General features: G+C 26.7%; 3 protein-coding genes, 1 long non-coding RNA gene and 1 other non-coding gene across 5 annotated transcripts; 1 reads left to right on the top strand and 4 right to left on the bottom strand.

Moving 5' to 3' along the window:
- The first annotated feature begins 357 nt into the window (after positions 1-357).
- Positions 358-7,597, top strand: LOC103568905 (ubiquitin-conjugating enzyme E2 R2). The gene is made up of 5 exons (XM_008545927.3): positions 358-1,037; positions 4,829-4,915; positions 6,236-6,333; positions 6,407-6,541; positions 6,922-7,597. Exons 1-5 carry the CDS (start codon positions 861-863, stop codon positions 7,142-7,144), a joined length of 720 nt encoding a protein of 239 aa, XP_008544149.1. The 5' UTR covers positions 358-860; the 3' UTR covers positions 7,145-7,597.
- Positions 7,598-7,947: 350 nt separating this feature from the next.
- LOC128667466 (uncharacterized) lies at positions 7,948-12,534 on the bottom strand. The gene is made up of 3 exons (XR_008403430.1): positions 12,161-12,534; positions 11,929-12,084; positions 7,948-8,572 (listed from the first exon to the last, which is right to left on the bottom strand). It is a non-coding gene; the product is annotated as an uncharacterized LOC128667466 (long non-coding RNA).
- A 551-nt stretch (positions 12,535-13,085) lies between these two features.
- Positions 13,086-14,927, bottom strand: LOC103568908 (glutathione S-transferase C-terminal domain-containing protein homolog). Its single transcript, XM_008545929.3, has one exon. It carries the CDS (start codon positions 14,925-14,927, stop codon positions 13,194-13,196), a length of 1,734 nt encoding a protein of 577 aa, XP_008544151.1. The 3' UTR covers positions 13,086-13,193.
- Positions 14,928-14,981: 54 nt separating this feature from the next.
- Positions 14,982-15,844, bottom strand: LOC103568906 (uncharacterized). Its single transcript, XM_008545928.3, has 3 exons — positions 15,709-15,844; positions 15,360-15,596; positions 14,982-15,144 (listed from the first exon to the last, which is right to left on the bottom strand). Exons 1-3 carry the CDS (start codon positions 15,762-15,764, stop codon positions 14,982-14,984), a joined length of 456 nt encoding a protein of 151 aa, XP_008544150.1. The 5' UTR covers positions 15,765-15,844.
- A 249-nt stretch (positions 15,845-16,093) lies between these two features.
- On the bottom strand, positions 16,094-16,167 carry Trnav-aac (transfer RNA valine (anticodon AAC)). Its single transcript has one exon. It is a non-coding gene; the product is annotated as a tRNA-Val (tRNA).
- Positions 16,168-16,484: the final 317 nt, after the last annotated feature.

Raw genomic sequence — 16,484 nt, 5'->3', positions numbered from 1 at the left:
TTAGGCTGGATTTCCATATGAATTTTAATTGATGAGTTTAAATGTAACAGACATCAGACAAATTTAAAATTATAAATAACTAAAGTAAATAATTAATAAAATAAAATTTTAAAAAGTTGCGCATTTAACAAATTTTAAAATTAACAAGTGCATTTTTTAAATTATTTATAATTTAAAATTTTTCTGATGTCTGCTCCATTCACACTCATATTTTTTCGATGATATTAAAAGTCGGTCATTTATTCAATTCAAATATTCCCGCCACCGCTTTGCGCGGTAGCCCCCGATTTAAAGGGTTGCGCGCGCATTTAAATGTCTTGTTCCTGCGCATAAAAAAAAAGCTAGTCGTGCGTCAGCTGTTTCTGGTGCTGGTGTCTCATATCTACATATCCCAAGTGATTGTGCATAGCGTCGTCTCGCGTGGGGTATTTTATAAACTAAACTCTTACTCATTTATTTTAATTCCTTTGTTTGACTAGTGCTTTGTGATATTAAAATTTTTTTTTTTTCACAAATCGTTGCTACAAACTCAGTCCAGTAGAGTAGAAAACCACCAACGGGATCATAAATTTCCGTCATTGCGCAAAAGCATCACAGCAGCATATTCGACGTGTGTTTTATGTACTCGTGAACGTTGACGAGGATAAAGAAAAAAAATTAATACACAACCGTTGTGCTGAGGCGTCAATTGCACAAGAAGTCCGCAAGTGATATTTCATTTTCTTCAGTGCTTTTGTTTTACCAATTTTTTTGTTTCTCCATTTATTTATTTATTTGTTCATTGACTGGTTTAAACAAGAATTTGAATTCAAGTTTTAGCAAAATCTGATTGACCAGGATAGTTTTTTTATCATTTATTAATGATGGCCCAGCCAACGAGCAGCGCTTTGCGAGCACTTGCTTTAGAGTACAAAAGCCTTCAAGAAGAGCCAGTTGAGGGTTTTCGTGTTAAACTCGTTAACGAGGACAACATGTTCGAGTGGGAAGTCGCAATATTTGGACCTCCTGATACTCTCTATCAAGGTGGATACTTCAAGGTTTGTCTGATGTTATTATTTATTATTTTTACCGTAATCGTCCTCAAATTTTTTAAAAAAATTTTACTATAATTCAAAATTTAAAAACATTTGTAAATGTAGCAGACAGACAAATTTAAAATTATTAATAAATAGACTAAATAATTAATAAAATAAAGTTTAAAAAAAATGTTCAATTAATAAGTGCATTTTTTTTAAATATCATTTTTTCAATTATTAATAATTTAAAATTTTTCTGATGTCTGCTACATTCACACTCATTTTAAAAACATGGTACTGAAGTTAGCCGACGTCTAATAGTTTTTGAATTTTTTTAAACGATAAACTATTAAAAAAGAAATATTTTTAAAAATTGCACATATAGTTTTTTAAATTTTCTACATGTGCATATTTTTATTTTTTATATTCGTCATTAATTTGTTGGAAATATTTTAACTGTCTGATACCTTCATGATCATTTTAAAATGTTTTAAAACTTTAAATGATTCAAATAAATCAAGGCGAATATTTATTCTATGTTGTATGAGTTAAGTCAAAAAAAAATAATTTATACTTTTGTCAAGTCCAACCTTGACCGCTCATTTATTTGCAGTACTAATTTAACAAAATCTTTTAAATCTCAATCCGCGCAATTACTATTTTTATTTATTACGTAAATAAAATATCGTACGATTGTCATGAAATTGATGAATTATTTTTAAAACTAACGAAACTTTGTTTTCATCAGACTTGAATCCGACAGAAACATAAAAAAAAAGCTGCGGTAAATTTTATCGAACGGACCAGCAAATTTTAAAAAATTAAGTCCGTCAGCGTATTGTTCTTTGTCGCTATTAATTTTGTATGAGCAATTACAGCTGTAATTAATTTCAGTGAGTAAGAAAAAAAATTTTTTAATTAAATGGCAAAGCGAGCATTTAAATTGAGGAATAAATTGCAAGGAAGTCTTACGAAATCCTTTAAAAAGGAAATTTAAAATCCATTTCCTTGATTGCCAATAAAATCAATGGTTCCACTTCACTGTAGCACGAATATAAATTATATTAAATACCAAAATACTGTTTCAGAAACAAAAGTAATCAATAAATTAAATTAGTCAATGCTTAATGATCAATGATAAGTTTCGGCCAAGCAAACAGACTTCCCGCTATTTTTATCTATTGCGGCATGCGCATCAGTTTTTTTGTCAACTTAAATTTTATGTTGCATTACATTTTAATAAATTAAAATTTTTTCTCGTATCCGTGAGAGTAAATTTAACAAACGAATCACAGTTTCTTAGATAAAATTCATGATACTCAAGTTAGCCGAGGTCTCATAATTTTTTTAAAAATTAGAATTTTAAAAAAATAAATATTTTTAAAAATTGCACAGAGTTTTTGTAATTTTAAATATGTAGATAGATTTGTTGTAAAAAAAAATTCAAAAATTGTCAATTGTCTACTAATGTCAGGGTCATTCAAATTTATAATTATTATTTAATGATAATTAGTAATTTCTGTACAACGTTTCGCCAGTTTCCCAACTTTATCAAGTATTAGAAAGACTTATGCCATTAACTTTATTAATAAAAATGTAATTGTAAAATGAAATTTTACTAATTATAATTACATAGGTAATTATGAGTGTGAATGTAGCAGACATTAGGCAAATTTAAAATCATTAGTAATTAGAGCAAATAATTAGTAAAATTGAATTTGAAAAAAATGGGCATTTAAAAAATTTTTAAATTAATAAGTGCATTTTTTTTAAGTATTATTTTTTTAATTATTTACTCTATTTATTTAAAGTTTTACATTCACATAGATAATTCAATAAAACTTATATTACCCAATTATTAAACATTATGTCAACAATTGTAAATAAATAATTAAGACAATAACATGCTTTACCTCGTCTTTTCTTAGATATGAACATCATTATCAATACAACTAACTAGTAAAATAATTAAATATGAAAATTATAATTTTAATTAATAAAATCTTTTCAAGAAAACTAAAACAAGATGGAGTAAAATAATATGAGTAGCATCCAAGAAACTGTGATTCGTTTATTTTATTTTAATAAATATTTTTATATATTTATTGCTACTCAACAAAAAACCAACGATTAATTAATTAATTAATTAATTAGGATCAATGGACAAGTTAAATGTGCGATGAGTAACAAAAAAATAAAACAAAAAATGTAATTTAATCCAGCACTTTCTAAACCACTTTCTGCATGGGTAATTTTTAAAATGATATATTTTATATAATATATATAATATCAGTGCATCTTAAATATTATTTTATACATTATTGAATTTTTTAATTTTATTATTCTATGGTTAATTTTTCTGTATTAATTTTTTTGTAATTTCTCATTAATTGTATTGTTATATTTAATATTATATGTTATATATTAAATATGTAATATAAAATAAAATAACTTTCCTCATTCAGTTTTACTTGTCCTTTCACCGAGCACCAGATGTGCTCAAACGTTAGTCAACTAGGAAAGGGAGAGAGAGAGGGAGAGACAGAAAGAGAAAGAGAGAAAGTTTAATGCACAATATTTATAAATATATTTTTAAAAAAAAATATTTTTATTTATATTTTAATAAATTTTCCTTGAGCGTTATTGCATTAAAAAAAAAACTATCGACTAAGTTTAAAATAATAATCAACTGGAATCGCTTTGTAGTTGATATGAGGTAGATATAAAAAAAAATGTCGATAATCCATTGGTATAACTAAAACATGTCGTCATGTTATTCATTATTAAAAGGTATTGCGTATGTACGTAATACTTTTTATTTATTTAAATTGTTTATATTTGATTAATTTATTTATTTATTTATTTATCAAACCTGTCATATATATTTATTTAAATAATTAATTAATACGAACGCGTATTCATTTAACTTATTTATATTTTAATCCGTGTATATTTTTTTAATTATTATTATTATTAAATTTATTTTATTGTGCATAAATAAATATATCAGAGTACAAAGTAAAATAACATTTGATAAAAAAAAATTGGTTGCAGTTTAAAAGTTCTAAATGTTGCACTTTATAAGATGTAATATTTGAATACTAGTGAAAATAAAAAGTAGGTTAATTCTAGACTCTAGACTCAAGAGTCTAGAGAATGTCCCAAAGGATGGCCGGGATATTTGGGCCATGAGCAGGTCACCGATCAATATGGCAATGCTGTTCCGGTTGCCGATGCCGCGTGGTATCAACTCATAAAAAATATATATATATATATATGTTGATACATATGTATGTATTTTAATTAATATTAATAATTTGGAATTAATTGATTATAACTATTAATTTTAATTATCAATCATTGCTAGCTTATTAAATATTTTATTTACAATTTATTAGAAATCGGATTCGAATTTTATAATTATTTGAAAATTTTTGAATTATTTGTAACTTTTCAAATCAATAAAATTCTGATCAACTTTCAAATATTCTATTTTTATTTTATTTATTTAATTGAGATCTTAGTTTTTGAAATAATCAAAAATATTATTTTCGTAGATTCGTGTCTAAGCTCTCCTTACTCCTGATAAAAATTTGAATTAATAAAAAAAACTATTACAATTTAAAATCGTTGAAAATAAAATTTTTGAATTATCCGTAAAGTTTTGAATAATTTTGAAAGTCGAATTATTCGATTTGAATTTAAAATTATTATTTCATACTGTATAAATATCAGTAAATATATCTTTACAATAAAATAAACATTTAATAATAAAAATAATTAATCGTACGATAAAATAATTTACTTTTCAGGCACATATGAAATTCCCGCCGGATTATCCCTACAGCCCACCGAGTATTCGTTTTATGACAAGAGTCTGGCATCCAAATGTGTATGAGGTGAGTGAACATGAGAATTATCGATTCATACCTGTTAGTGCCATAGGCTTTTTTTTCTCTTGTCAATTTTTTTTCCCATTTCCCTTTTCCTTTTTTTTTTTTTTAATTTTACATTGTTCCACCCCCGCGTTTCTTTTCGTGCTTTCACATACTTCACTCCGACACACACCTCTTATACTAAATCACCGCCATAAACATATTTTACTCAACCATATAAATATATATATATATATATAAATTACAAATCATTATTTCAAAAATTTATAACAATTGCTAACAAAAAACAGGCAATTTCTCTTTATTAATTACAAAAATATTTTATTATACTAAAATATTTTTTTTATTGAGTATATATTTAAATATTTAATAAATATACAAGTTAATAAATTCATTTTTATTTCCAGTATTTAAAATTTCAATAAACAAATCTATTAATTAATTAATTAATTAATTTTAATTAAAATTTTTTTTTATGAGTTTAGACAATTGAAAAATTATTAAAACAGTAATTATTAATCGTAATTAAATAAAGATAATTAAATAGAGTTTGTCTAGTCAGTAATAACAAATAAGAGAGAAATCGAAAGAGAATGCGCGTAGATTGCGTGCCAAGTTGAAGGCTTTTTAGAAATGAGACGAAGACTGAAGTAAAAGAAAAAGAAAACTTGGCAATTTGCCATCCTGTATATATTTTACCTCAATCTCTCTATATATATATACCTATATATATGTACATTATATTTTTTATTTGTCCCTGAGAACAAAGGTCCGACGACTACGTCAATTGCGTGACGAGATCACTTAAAAAACTTTTTAAATTCTCGTAAAAAGCGCGCGCTTTTTTTTAAATTAACAGCTAGCTTTAAATAATAATAATTATTATTAATATTATATATGATACCATAGTTTAATTGGATTATACTATGAGCAGAGTGCAATGTAATGTAATATAAGATTTATTTCGAGTCAGATTAAATCGTGAATGAGAGCTTGGGTACACCTTGGCCTACTTAACTTGCATCAGCGAGGATGCAGCAACCACTAGAGTGTATACACTGTAGAGTTTTGCATTATCGAATTAAAATACATATATATAGATATATATATATATTTATATTTATATATTAACCTAATACAAACTTTTTCTTTGATTATCAATTTATCTTTACTGCGTTTTATAATTTCATTTTTTTCATTCAAGACTTATCCGTTATCACAGTTTTTTTATTTCACCGCAGAGTTAAAGTTCTTGATAATTTAAAATAAATATATCATTTTATTATTTATGTTTATATTTATATTTATTTACTTTTTTTATAGAATGGAGATTTATGTATTTCGATTCTACATCCACCGGTTGATGATCCACAAAGCGGAGAATTGCCCTGCGAGAGGTGGAATCCAACTCAGAATGTCAGGTAGTTATTTACAAAAGGGGTCAATGATTTGAATAAATATTTTATTTTATAATGTCATTTTTTTCTTTGCTAGGACTATTTTACTGTCAGTGATATCATTATTGAATGAACCAAACACATACAGTCCAGCAAATGTTGATGCCTCAGTAATGTACAGACGTTGGCGTGATTCCAAAGGTCGGGACAAAGAATATGAAAATATTATCAGGTAATTATTGTCTGAAGTAAAAAAATACGTCATTATTTCTCACATTATCATAATATTTTTATTCTAATCGTCTGTTGACATATATTTGTATATATTTAAATTTAAAAATTGCGATACTGCCGGATATTGACAACTAAACGCACGTCTTGTATCTCAAACTATCTTTTTTTTTCCTTTTCTTTTACTGTAGTAATTGTGATATTAATTTATGAGTTATTAAATACTACAATATCATTTATTTGTCACACGGGAAATAGAGAAAGGAAGGGAGAGACAAAGGGCTGAGTAAAAGGCTAAATGTTATCTAGGGGAAAAAAAATGATTACTATTAGTGATAATAAGTGTAATTAATTAATTGTTAATTATTTATTAAATGATAGGAAACAAGCTCAAGCAGCTAAAGTGGAGGCAGAAAAAGAAGGTATTGTAGTACCACTGACACTTGAAGATTACTGTATAAAAACACGTGCGAGGCCAGCCGAGCAACCGCTAGATATGACAGACTTTTATGATGATGAGTACGAGTTAGACGACGACGATGACGAGGAGCACAGCGCCAGCGAATACGGCGACGGGGACGACAGTGGCAATGGCGAGTCGTGATCAATTTTATAAATTATTTTAATTAAAAACTATTACATTAATATTATTATAATTAATGATAATAACACTATAAACCATTATTATTATTAGATTATTGTATGGATCGATTAATTAAACACACGAGGTTCTTAATTATTTAAAAATGTGATTTACGCTCGTCGATAACAACACTTGTGATTACTAAATCGATTACATTAACGGCTCAATGCAAATGTCAAAATTATCCTACGAAATATTTGAATTAGAGCCTAATTATATCTAATAAAATAATAAAATAAAAATGATTAAATTATAAATGATCGTGTGCATAAAATATCCACGAGTCTAACGAATATTTTGTCATTTTGCTAGAAAAATTAATTCGTATTTTAATGATTAATTAATAAGTACGCCGATAATAATTAATATAGACGATTAAATGAAATTTTTTTTATTTCTTATGGGTTTTGTTTGGTAGCCAATTGATTCGATACTATTATTATTATTATTATTAAAATAAATGATAATTTTACTTGAATAATTCGATACATTATCAAATAATTATAAATATACAAATATTAATAATTAAATCTCAGCAATATGTCTGCTGTAATGTATCTGGAATTTATAAATTCAAGGATTGTAGTATTGGTATTTAATTATTTAATTATAATTGAAATTTAAAATTACATTAAATTATAATACTTTTTTTTTATTGAAAATCGCCAGTGAAATTTTCAGTTTTATATTTTCAAACTCAATGAAATTAAATTTATTTTCAATTTTCAATCCTTTAGATGATAAAAAAAAAATTAATAGTTAATAAAAAAAATAGTTTATAATTTTTTTTTAAATAGTTACTGATATTAAAAATTATACATATGTAATTTTAATGTCAACCTTTTTTTTATTTTCTCTTTACTCATTTATTACTATATATATTTTGTAATTTTTATTTAATACTTATTGTCAGACACTGGTGTATTACATATTTAGAATAATCAATTTTTATGATGAAAAAAACAATTTTTGTCTCATTTTTTTTTTAATTTGAAAAAATTCTCATTCATTAAATAATTAAATTTAGTAACAAGGAGTAGTGTCTCAACCGCAAGATAAGCCGACAGTTTAGAATTTAAAAAAAAATTATTTTAAATTAAAATGTCAGAATTTGAAAAAAATTTAATATTTCACTTGTTAAATTAAGTGCGCTCACAAATTTATGATTTGAAAAATGTAACGTGGTTATATATTATTTTGTAAATAGATCTTACAATAATAATCGAACTACAAATAATTACGTAAGCGTATTTGTTTATTTTAAATACAATTTAATTTTACATGAGTAATTATACATCCAGTCGAGCCCTTAGATATTTATCCTAATAATGATTTTACTATAGGTTCAGGTACCAGCGACTTTCTAACTATCTTTCTCCGTCTGTTAACCTGGAAATAAAATTTTCAATTATTTCTCATGTAATATTTAATTAAAAAAAAAAAAATAGTATATTACACACCAAGGGAGGAAAATAAGACACTCCAGAAGTGTATGATTTTCTACTTTCCTCCGTGGTGTGTATACTTTTTTTCACTAGATTTATACCGCAAAGTTTAAATTTTTGCTTCTGTTTATAGGGAGAGACCAACTTTCCTCCCTCTAAACAGGGCAGGAATTCAAACTTTTGGTGCAGGTATGACAATATTAGTATATTGTGTGACGAGGGATGAAACAAAATGATTACAGATCAGGGTCAAGTTTGTTGACATCATCCGCAAGTGGGAATCGTCTTTTATTCTGAATTACACAGAATATTTTTCATGATCACCTCCATTGGAACTTAAAGTTCCAGTGTCAGCAGCCAGTCATAAACAAGTTACTTATCATTTGTTTAAGGCCATTCTCCGAGGGTGCCCCCCACTTTTTTCCAAAAAATGTGGCGCCGCCTGGTGGCCGGCAGCCGCACTAAAAAAAGTACTAGAGCTGAAAAACTTTATAATTAAATTAAAATTATTTAGAATAAGCAGATGCAAAAAATATAAATTTTATAATGAATAAAAAAATTAAGATTATTTTTTAAAATCATTAGTTAGTTTAAGAAAAATTCAAAACCTGAGATTGGAAAATAATATTTTCATTGACCTTGAACTGTCAATATCATATTTATTTTATATGAGTAATTAAAAAATAATTTTAATATTTATCCAAAAAAGGCCAACGTACAAGTAATTTTAAAGACACGTAGAATATTCAAAAAATTACTTACAGTAATTATAAATACCCAGCTGAGCGTAGTTTCTTTAATAAATTTCAGCATTATATTTGCCATTTAGTAACTTTTTATTTTGACAGATGTAAACATCAGGTCTGTACTATTTTGTGGGCGCGTGCAGGGCGCTCAAATATAGTAGCGGGAAAAATTAAATTTTTTAAAAATTCATTTCTTTCAGAATTAGTAACCCTGGAGAGAATGAATTCGCCCAACTTATATATATATATATATACAATAACGTATGATTACATATGAGGTACATATAATTATTTATAATTATGTATGTGTATAACATTATCATATCAACATTTATATATACAATGTAAAAATCAAAATTGTAGATTTTTTTTTTACTTAAACTCTTTAATCTATGATTATGAAATCATTGAAAAAAATGCATGTACTTATATTCAAGAAACGATCAAATATTGGTCTTATTCACTTTCGTTGAGACTTATTTGACTGAACTTGTATAAAGATATTTCCGTTATTCAACAAATATTATTTGGCGAAAGTAAATAATTTACATTTGTGATTGTCTCTTGAATAAGTACATGATTTTTTTACAATGATTTAGTAATCATAGATAAGAACATAACTGAAAAACATCGGAATTTTGAAAAATTTTCACAAGACAGTTTATAGGAGATGAAATAGCCTAAAAAAAAAAGTCATACGGTATTTTGTGACAAGTCTCATAGTTTCGCCAAAATAGTCAAAAATATTTCAATTCTTCGTACTTTAAACTTTAACTTGATAATACTTATGAACTGGTCGATTTATCAAAAAATTATAAGGGCCTTTTTTTATAGCACGTCGAATTTCTATAAAAAATGTATATAAATCTGTTCGACCTATCGATCTGCTCATAAGTTATAACTCTTGAAAAAATAATTTTCTGATCGATTCTAAGGGCTTGACACTGAAATAAAAATAACTAGAAAACAATGCGGAGTTTCGAAAAATTTTATGCGTCATACATTGTCAGGAATAAATTTACTGATTAAAAAAGGGCTATGACTTTTTGTGATAAGTCAGCTTGTTTCGCCGGAAAAGTAATAAGACCTCAAAATTTACTATGAATTTGTCTTCAAGCTTAAATTACTTTCTCGAAGTCAAGTTAGAGTAATTTTCGAAATCTTTTTACTTTTTCGGCGAAACTATCGGACTTACCATAAAATGTCATAGAATCTTTTTTGTAGATAATTTTATTTTCTACAAATTGTAGTAACAGTTACTATCAGGATGATAATATTTACTATCAGGGTGATAATATTTACTTCTGCAATAAATTTCGTAACAGTTACTATCAGGATGGTAACAATTATAATTTCTGATGGTAACTGTTACCATGTGGATTATAAATATAACTATTTAAAATAATATAATAATGAACTCTAGTTACTATACAGGATTGTAACAATTATCATAAATATATGGTGAATATTACAATCTACATGATTTATATACAATCATGTAGATAATATTTACTACTATCTGATTGATGGTAGAAATTTTTACCATAGCTAGATAGTAACTCCTATTATTTATTTACTGAGTGTAAGTTTTCGAGGTCTCACATACGCTAAATCTTTTTTTTTAATGATTTTCAAAGCAACTAAAGAAAATTTCAGCTACCGTTAAAAAAAAAATTTCATTTTTGCGGGCACAATGAGATACTTCCTTTCGAACGAAATTTAATATTAAAATCAATTATGATTCATCAAATTAATAATCAATTATTAAACAACTACGGTACATATCTTCTTTTAATACTTTTTTAATGATACGAAATTCAATTAATTGATACCAATAAATAAAAAATCGCGTGACCTTGACAAGTCCGTTGTAAAGCACAACCTCTCCGCTTCGCGTTCGAGGCGTGCAAAATAAAATTTTATTATTACTATTTCTGAAAGAAATGAATTTTTAAAAAATTTAATTTTTCCCGCTACAATATTTGAGCGCCCTGCACGCGCCCACAAAATAGTACAGACCTGATGTTTACATCTGTCAAAATAAAAAGTTACTAAATGGCAAATATAATGCTGAAATTTATTAAAGAAACTACGCTCAGCTGGGTATTTATAATTACTGTAAGTAATTTTTTGAATATTCTACGTGTCTTTAAAATTACTTGTACGTTGGCCTTTTTTGGATAAATATTAAAATTATTTTTTAATTACTCATATAAAATAAATATGATATTGACAGTTCAAGGTCAATGAAAATATTATTTTCCAATCTCAGGTTTTGAATTTTCTTAAACTAACTAATGATTTTAAAAAATAATCTTAATTTTTTTATTCATTATAAAATTTATATTTTTTGCATCTGCTTATTCTAAATAATTTTAATTTAATTATAAAGTTTTTCAGCTCTAGTACTTTTTTTAGTGCGGCTGCCGGCCACCAGGCGGCGCCACATTTTTTGGAAAAAAAGTGGGGGCACCCTTGGAGAATGGCCTTAATAATTATTTCAGACCATTAACTTTATTTTATAACTAAATTAATTATTAATTATTGTACATACTCTTGTAAAATGTTTATGAAACATATGAATTTGACGGTAATTTTTTCCTGCTGTCCAGCGTTCCAGTGAAATTTCTCTTAATTCAATTCCCAAAATATTGAGACTTGGAGATACCACGGATTCATTAGTACTGTTTTGGATTCCTACAGAATTTGCCTAGATAAATTATTTAAAAATTTAATTGAATGTAAGTATCAAATAAAAATAAACTAGTAGTTATCAAAGAAATTACATTTACGATCGCGGAACTCACAAGAATGATAAATATTTCGCATATCATTTTTTTTTTTTTTTTACTTCTAATTAGTAAACAAACTTTTAGATGCACTGAGTTTGCATTTTATCTCTTACTCTTTTATATTCACGTCCCCCCTTTTTTGTCGGTGAACTTGTGATAAAAGTTATGATAACAAAATTTACAACAAAAATTATTTATTTTCATGATATTTATTAATATTTTTATTTTGTCGATCGATTTTCTAAAATAAATAACACGGAAATAAATCGTTATTCCTGTCAAACGATTCACAGCAATATTACAATTGATACTAATTTTAAATATAAATTATTATTTTACTCAGATTATAAATTATTTTGTCATTATTGATTTTTGATATCTTGCCGTTTAATATTTCATTGCACATTTTTTCAGGTGTATGAGATTTTAAATTTTTATTATTATTCATTTATTCATGCGTTACACAGGATACAATCAAGGAGACTACTGGTGTAGAATTTTGAAAAAGTCAATTTTCGTTTGTTTTCTTTTTTTTTCATATTTTGAATTTATACCTTCAAAAATAATATACTAAAATTCAAAGTGCATGTATCGAGTAGTTTCTTTAAGTTACAGCCATAAGAAGAGCAGTCGCTTATCGTTTCTCAATAATAAATTTTTCAAAACTGCTGCAACTGTAACTTGAAGACAAATCGTAAATTTAACGTCAGAATGACGTTACGCTGGAGCCTAGTGTTTGATGAATTTAAAGGAAAATACTGGAAAAAACGGAATTCAAAATTTTTTGTAGTGGATTTTTAAAAAAATTTTTAATTACAAACTTTACTTTTAAAAATTATTAAATAATTAAAAATAATCTACACAATTTTGTCTAGTAAATTTTTTTATTTAAATTTTTCACCTATTACATAAGCGTTTTATAAAATTCACGAAAAAATGAACCGCGAAATTAAATTATCAAAATAATTTTAATTTACAAGAAATAAAAATTATTTACAAATACATAATGTATAGAAAAACGAATAAATCACTTGATAAATTTAAATTTAGGAATTCCGATCAATAAATGATTTTTTGGTGTACAAGTATCCGGTTGTAATTTCATTAAATAAACATTGTAATTAAATTCCTCAGCTTGCAATTTTCTGTCAGTGTCTATTACTTTCATACACTCGTAACCCTGCTGTGTTTTAGCGTTTTTATCATCGTGAGTCTGGTCAGCAGCATGACCAACAATTAAATAGTCTCTCACATTGATACTGTCCTTAAATATACTACTCCTTGGATACGTTATGTGATGGCAGTCTTGGATTGAACCATAGCAGCAGGGACAGCTGACAAAAATAGCCTTGCTACGAAGACAATGCTGAATAACTAAGTCAGTGGCAACACCACATGCATGTAACGATGTCCCGATATCAAAATCTCCCTTAAAATAATCTAAATTACATTGATAAAATTTAATATTCTTCAAATTTAATTTATCAACTCGTTCCCGGGACCGGTTCAATGATTCTTCTTTATTTTCTAGCAAAATGACTGTACACTTTGGCAATAAATACGCTATCAAAATACCTAAATGTCCACTTCCGGAGCAAAAGTCAACAATGACATCACCAGGACGTGAAAATTTAATTACAGGTTTGCTTAAATTTTCAAGCTGCTGAAATTTTCTTGTCAAACGAGTCTGCGGTAGAGACCCACCTTCAGGTGTCGCTTCGTAAGGAATTTTATCCCAATCAATATTCACCTCATTATTTACTCCATAAACTCCATCATCATCAGCATCTTTATCATCAGCGCTCCTGTTTATTTTAATATCGATTTCCATATTTTTAACCAGCGCCAATGAGTTTTCAATGTCATCCTGCCGGGTGTAAATTCTACTCCGGGGTTTGTAACGTTTTTTATCACTTTTATAAAGGCTGTAATCCGAAACAATAGGCAACGAATAGTTTCTATTACTCGGAGTTGATTGCAACTCAATTAAATTTAGACACTTTATTAATTGATCGCTGGACATTCGCTCGTACCATTTAGCCGTCAGTGGCAATAATTTGAATACTGACTCCTTCGATACTAAATTTACAAAAATATAAATGCAAATAAATATAATAATATCTGCTAGTGTCATAAATGAACCTTCAGCATAAACATGTTCTAAAATAAAGTTATCATCATGTTTTACTTGATTAGCAAATTTTTTTGACATTGTATACTTGTGGATGTTGTGTATGCGCACTGGCTGGGACATGTGTACTTCAAATCTTACGATATTCACCGGAAGTTCTGTTAAATTATCAATATCATCGTCGCTTAAATATTTTAACGTTGATATTAAATCTACCTCACAGTATTTCGTCCAAACGCTGGCCTCTGCGGGCGCTAGTAGACAAGACTCTTTGAAACCCAACAGATTACGATAGTCGGAATTTATATTTATATTTTCCATCGATGATAATTTAACAATTTGCCTTAAACAAGCACAGAGACCGGCAATTATACTCGATGAATTGTACATTAAATTTGGCAGCTCGCATGATTTTACGTCATACGGGATATCACAATTGTCTAGAACGTTGTATTTCAAATTATTTATTTTAATCACGTACTCGCGTACGTTTGATTTTTTTTCACTTCGCACGAGTGTTATTTCCAATGGTGAGTTACAGTATTTTATTGTCAGCAATGCGATTACTGTTTCAATTGGCGCTTGACATACATCAGTCAGAGAAAATATTTCCAAAAATATTTCAGCCATCTTATAACAATAAAAATTTTAATTAATTAAAAAAAAAATTAATAAAATTGATTACTAAACACTTGCACGTAATTGTTTAGCTATTTTACGTATTATCCTTTTTCTCAATACGTTTTCACGCCAAAATACAGTAACACATGATAATAGCGCCAATATAAACATAACAGCTTGGAATTTTAAAAATGCGCGCTCTTCTAACCACGCGACTCTGTCACAACTGTAATTTAAAAATATGTAAATGTAATTAATTAATTAATTAATTAAAAGCATTCGCAGACGATACCTCACACTTTTTAAAAAGTGGGAGAACTGTCTGAAATATCCTTAATTAATTAACTAATAATAGATCAGTGGATTATAAATGACAGAACAATTTATTTAAAAAATCAGCTCAACTAAATACCACATTAATTAAGTAAGTAAATAAATTACCTTCTGGTAACAGTTTCACCAGTTTTACATCTTAATATTTCTTTGTAACGTGAATGAATACAAACTCCGATACTTTTGCTGGCTATTTCAAATGCTGTACAAGGATGGCATTCAGATATTATTTCATAGTCACCATTTGTAGTACACGTTGCGTTTCGCTCCAAATTTTCAACATATGGCTTATTATTCTCACTATCTGTCCACTGGCTCTCCACAATTAAAACAAGAATTGTTAATCTATAAAAAATAATTAACTTATTAATTTTGAATTAAATATTACAGACAGATGTAACATACAATACTTAGTTTTACAAAAAATATTTATTGTTATTCATAAATAAATAATTACCCGCCTAATAAAGTGACAGCTAGTAACATACGTTTTTTTGTACACGATTCAATCATTTCGTGTCAATTGTTTATAAATTATTAAATTCTTTAATAACAATCATTTGAAATTATTTTCTTGGTTAGCTCTGTTAATTTTTTTTTGTTGGAATGTTTGTACTTACGGTTTTTTATTGTGTTGGTCATGGAAACAGAGTGGGAATAAAATAACGCGCGAAATTTAAAATTGATTTTTTCTTTTTGTATAAATTTTAATTTTTATTGACAGATTTTTTTTTTTTTAAGAAGTAAATAATTTCTTTTAAAAATTTTGATAACTTGTAAATAAATATTTTATTACTATCAAAAAATTATTACTTTGCTATGATTATGAATAACAAAAATATTGTTTCTGCTCAGGTTCGAACTGAGGACCTTCTGCGTGTTAGGCAGATGTGATAACCAACTACACCACAGAAACGAGATGCTGGCATTAGAAATTTTGTAGAAACTCATTTTTGATCTACTTTATGTTTATCTAAAATTTCGTAATCAATAAATTTTTTGAAAAAAAAAAAAAATAATAAATAAATAAATACCATTTGAATCATAATCATTAATTAAAATTTAAATATTTGAAATATAGATTACATTGGGTTATCTTGGATAATTAAGAAGCTTATTAAGTAATTAGAAAATAACAATAAATTTATTCATATTTTTTTATCAGATTATTGTATTTTATCAAACTTCAAACAACATTTTATTACTTTACACAAATAAAATGTAATTAAAAAA

This window comes from Microplitis demolitor, chromosome 3, assembly GCF_026212275.2.
Source record: "Microplitis demolitor isolate Queensland-Clemson2020A chromosome 3, iyMicDemo2.1a, whole genome shotgun sequence".
Lineage (NCBI taxonomy): Eukaryota > Metazoa > Arthropoda > Insecta > Hymenoptera > Braconidae > Microplitis > Microplitis demolitor.
Note: the sequence above shows the minus strand (reverse complement) of the source record. Positions and strands in the feature narration are given on the sequence as shown.

Bases quoted from the DNA above. Each gene is read 5' to 3' on its own strand.
- LOC103568905 (XM_008545927.3), top strand. From the start codon at position 861: ATGATGGCCCAGCCAACGAGCAGCGCTTTGCGAGCACTTGCTTTAGAG. The intron at 6,334-6,406 runs GTAGTTATTTAC...TTTCTTTGCTAG, and splicing joins AATCCAACTCAGAATGTCAG to GACTATTTTACTGTCAGTGA. The intron at 6,542-6,921 runs GTAATTATTGTC...ATTAAATGATAG, and splicing joins GAATATGAAAATATTATCAG to GAAACAAGCTCAAGCAGCTA.
- LOC103568908 (XM_008545929.3), bottom strand. From the start codon at position 14,927: ATGGCTGAAATATTTTTGGAAATATTTTCTCTGACTGATGTATGTCAA.
- LOC103568906 (XM_008545928.3), bottom strand. From the start codon at position 15,764: ATGATTGAATCGTGTACAAAAAAACGTATGTTACTAGCTGTCACTTTA. The intron at 15,597-15,708 runs GTAATTATTTAT...TATTTTTTATAG, and splicing joins GCTGTCACTTTATTAGGCGG to ATTAACAATTCTTGTTTTAA. The intron at 15,145-15,359 runs GTAATTTATTTA...TTTAAATTACAG, and splicing joins GGTGAAACTGTTACCAGAAG to TTGTGACAGAGTCGCGTGGT.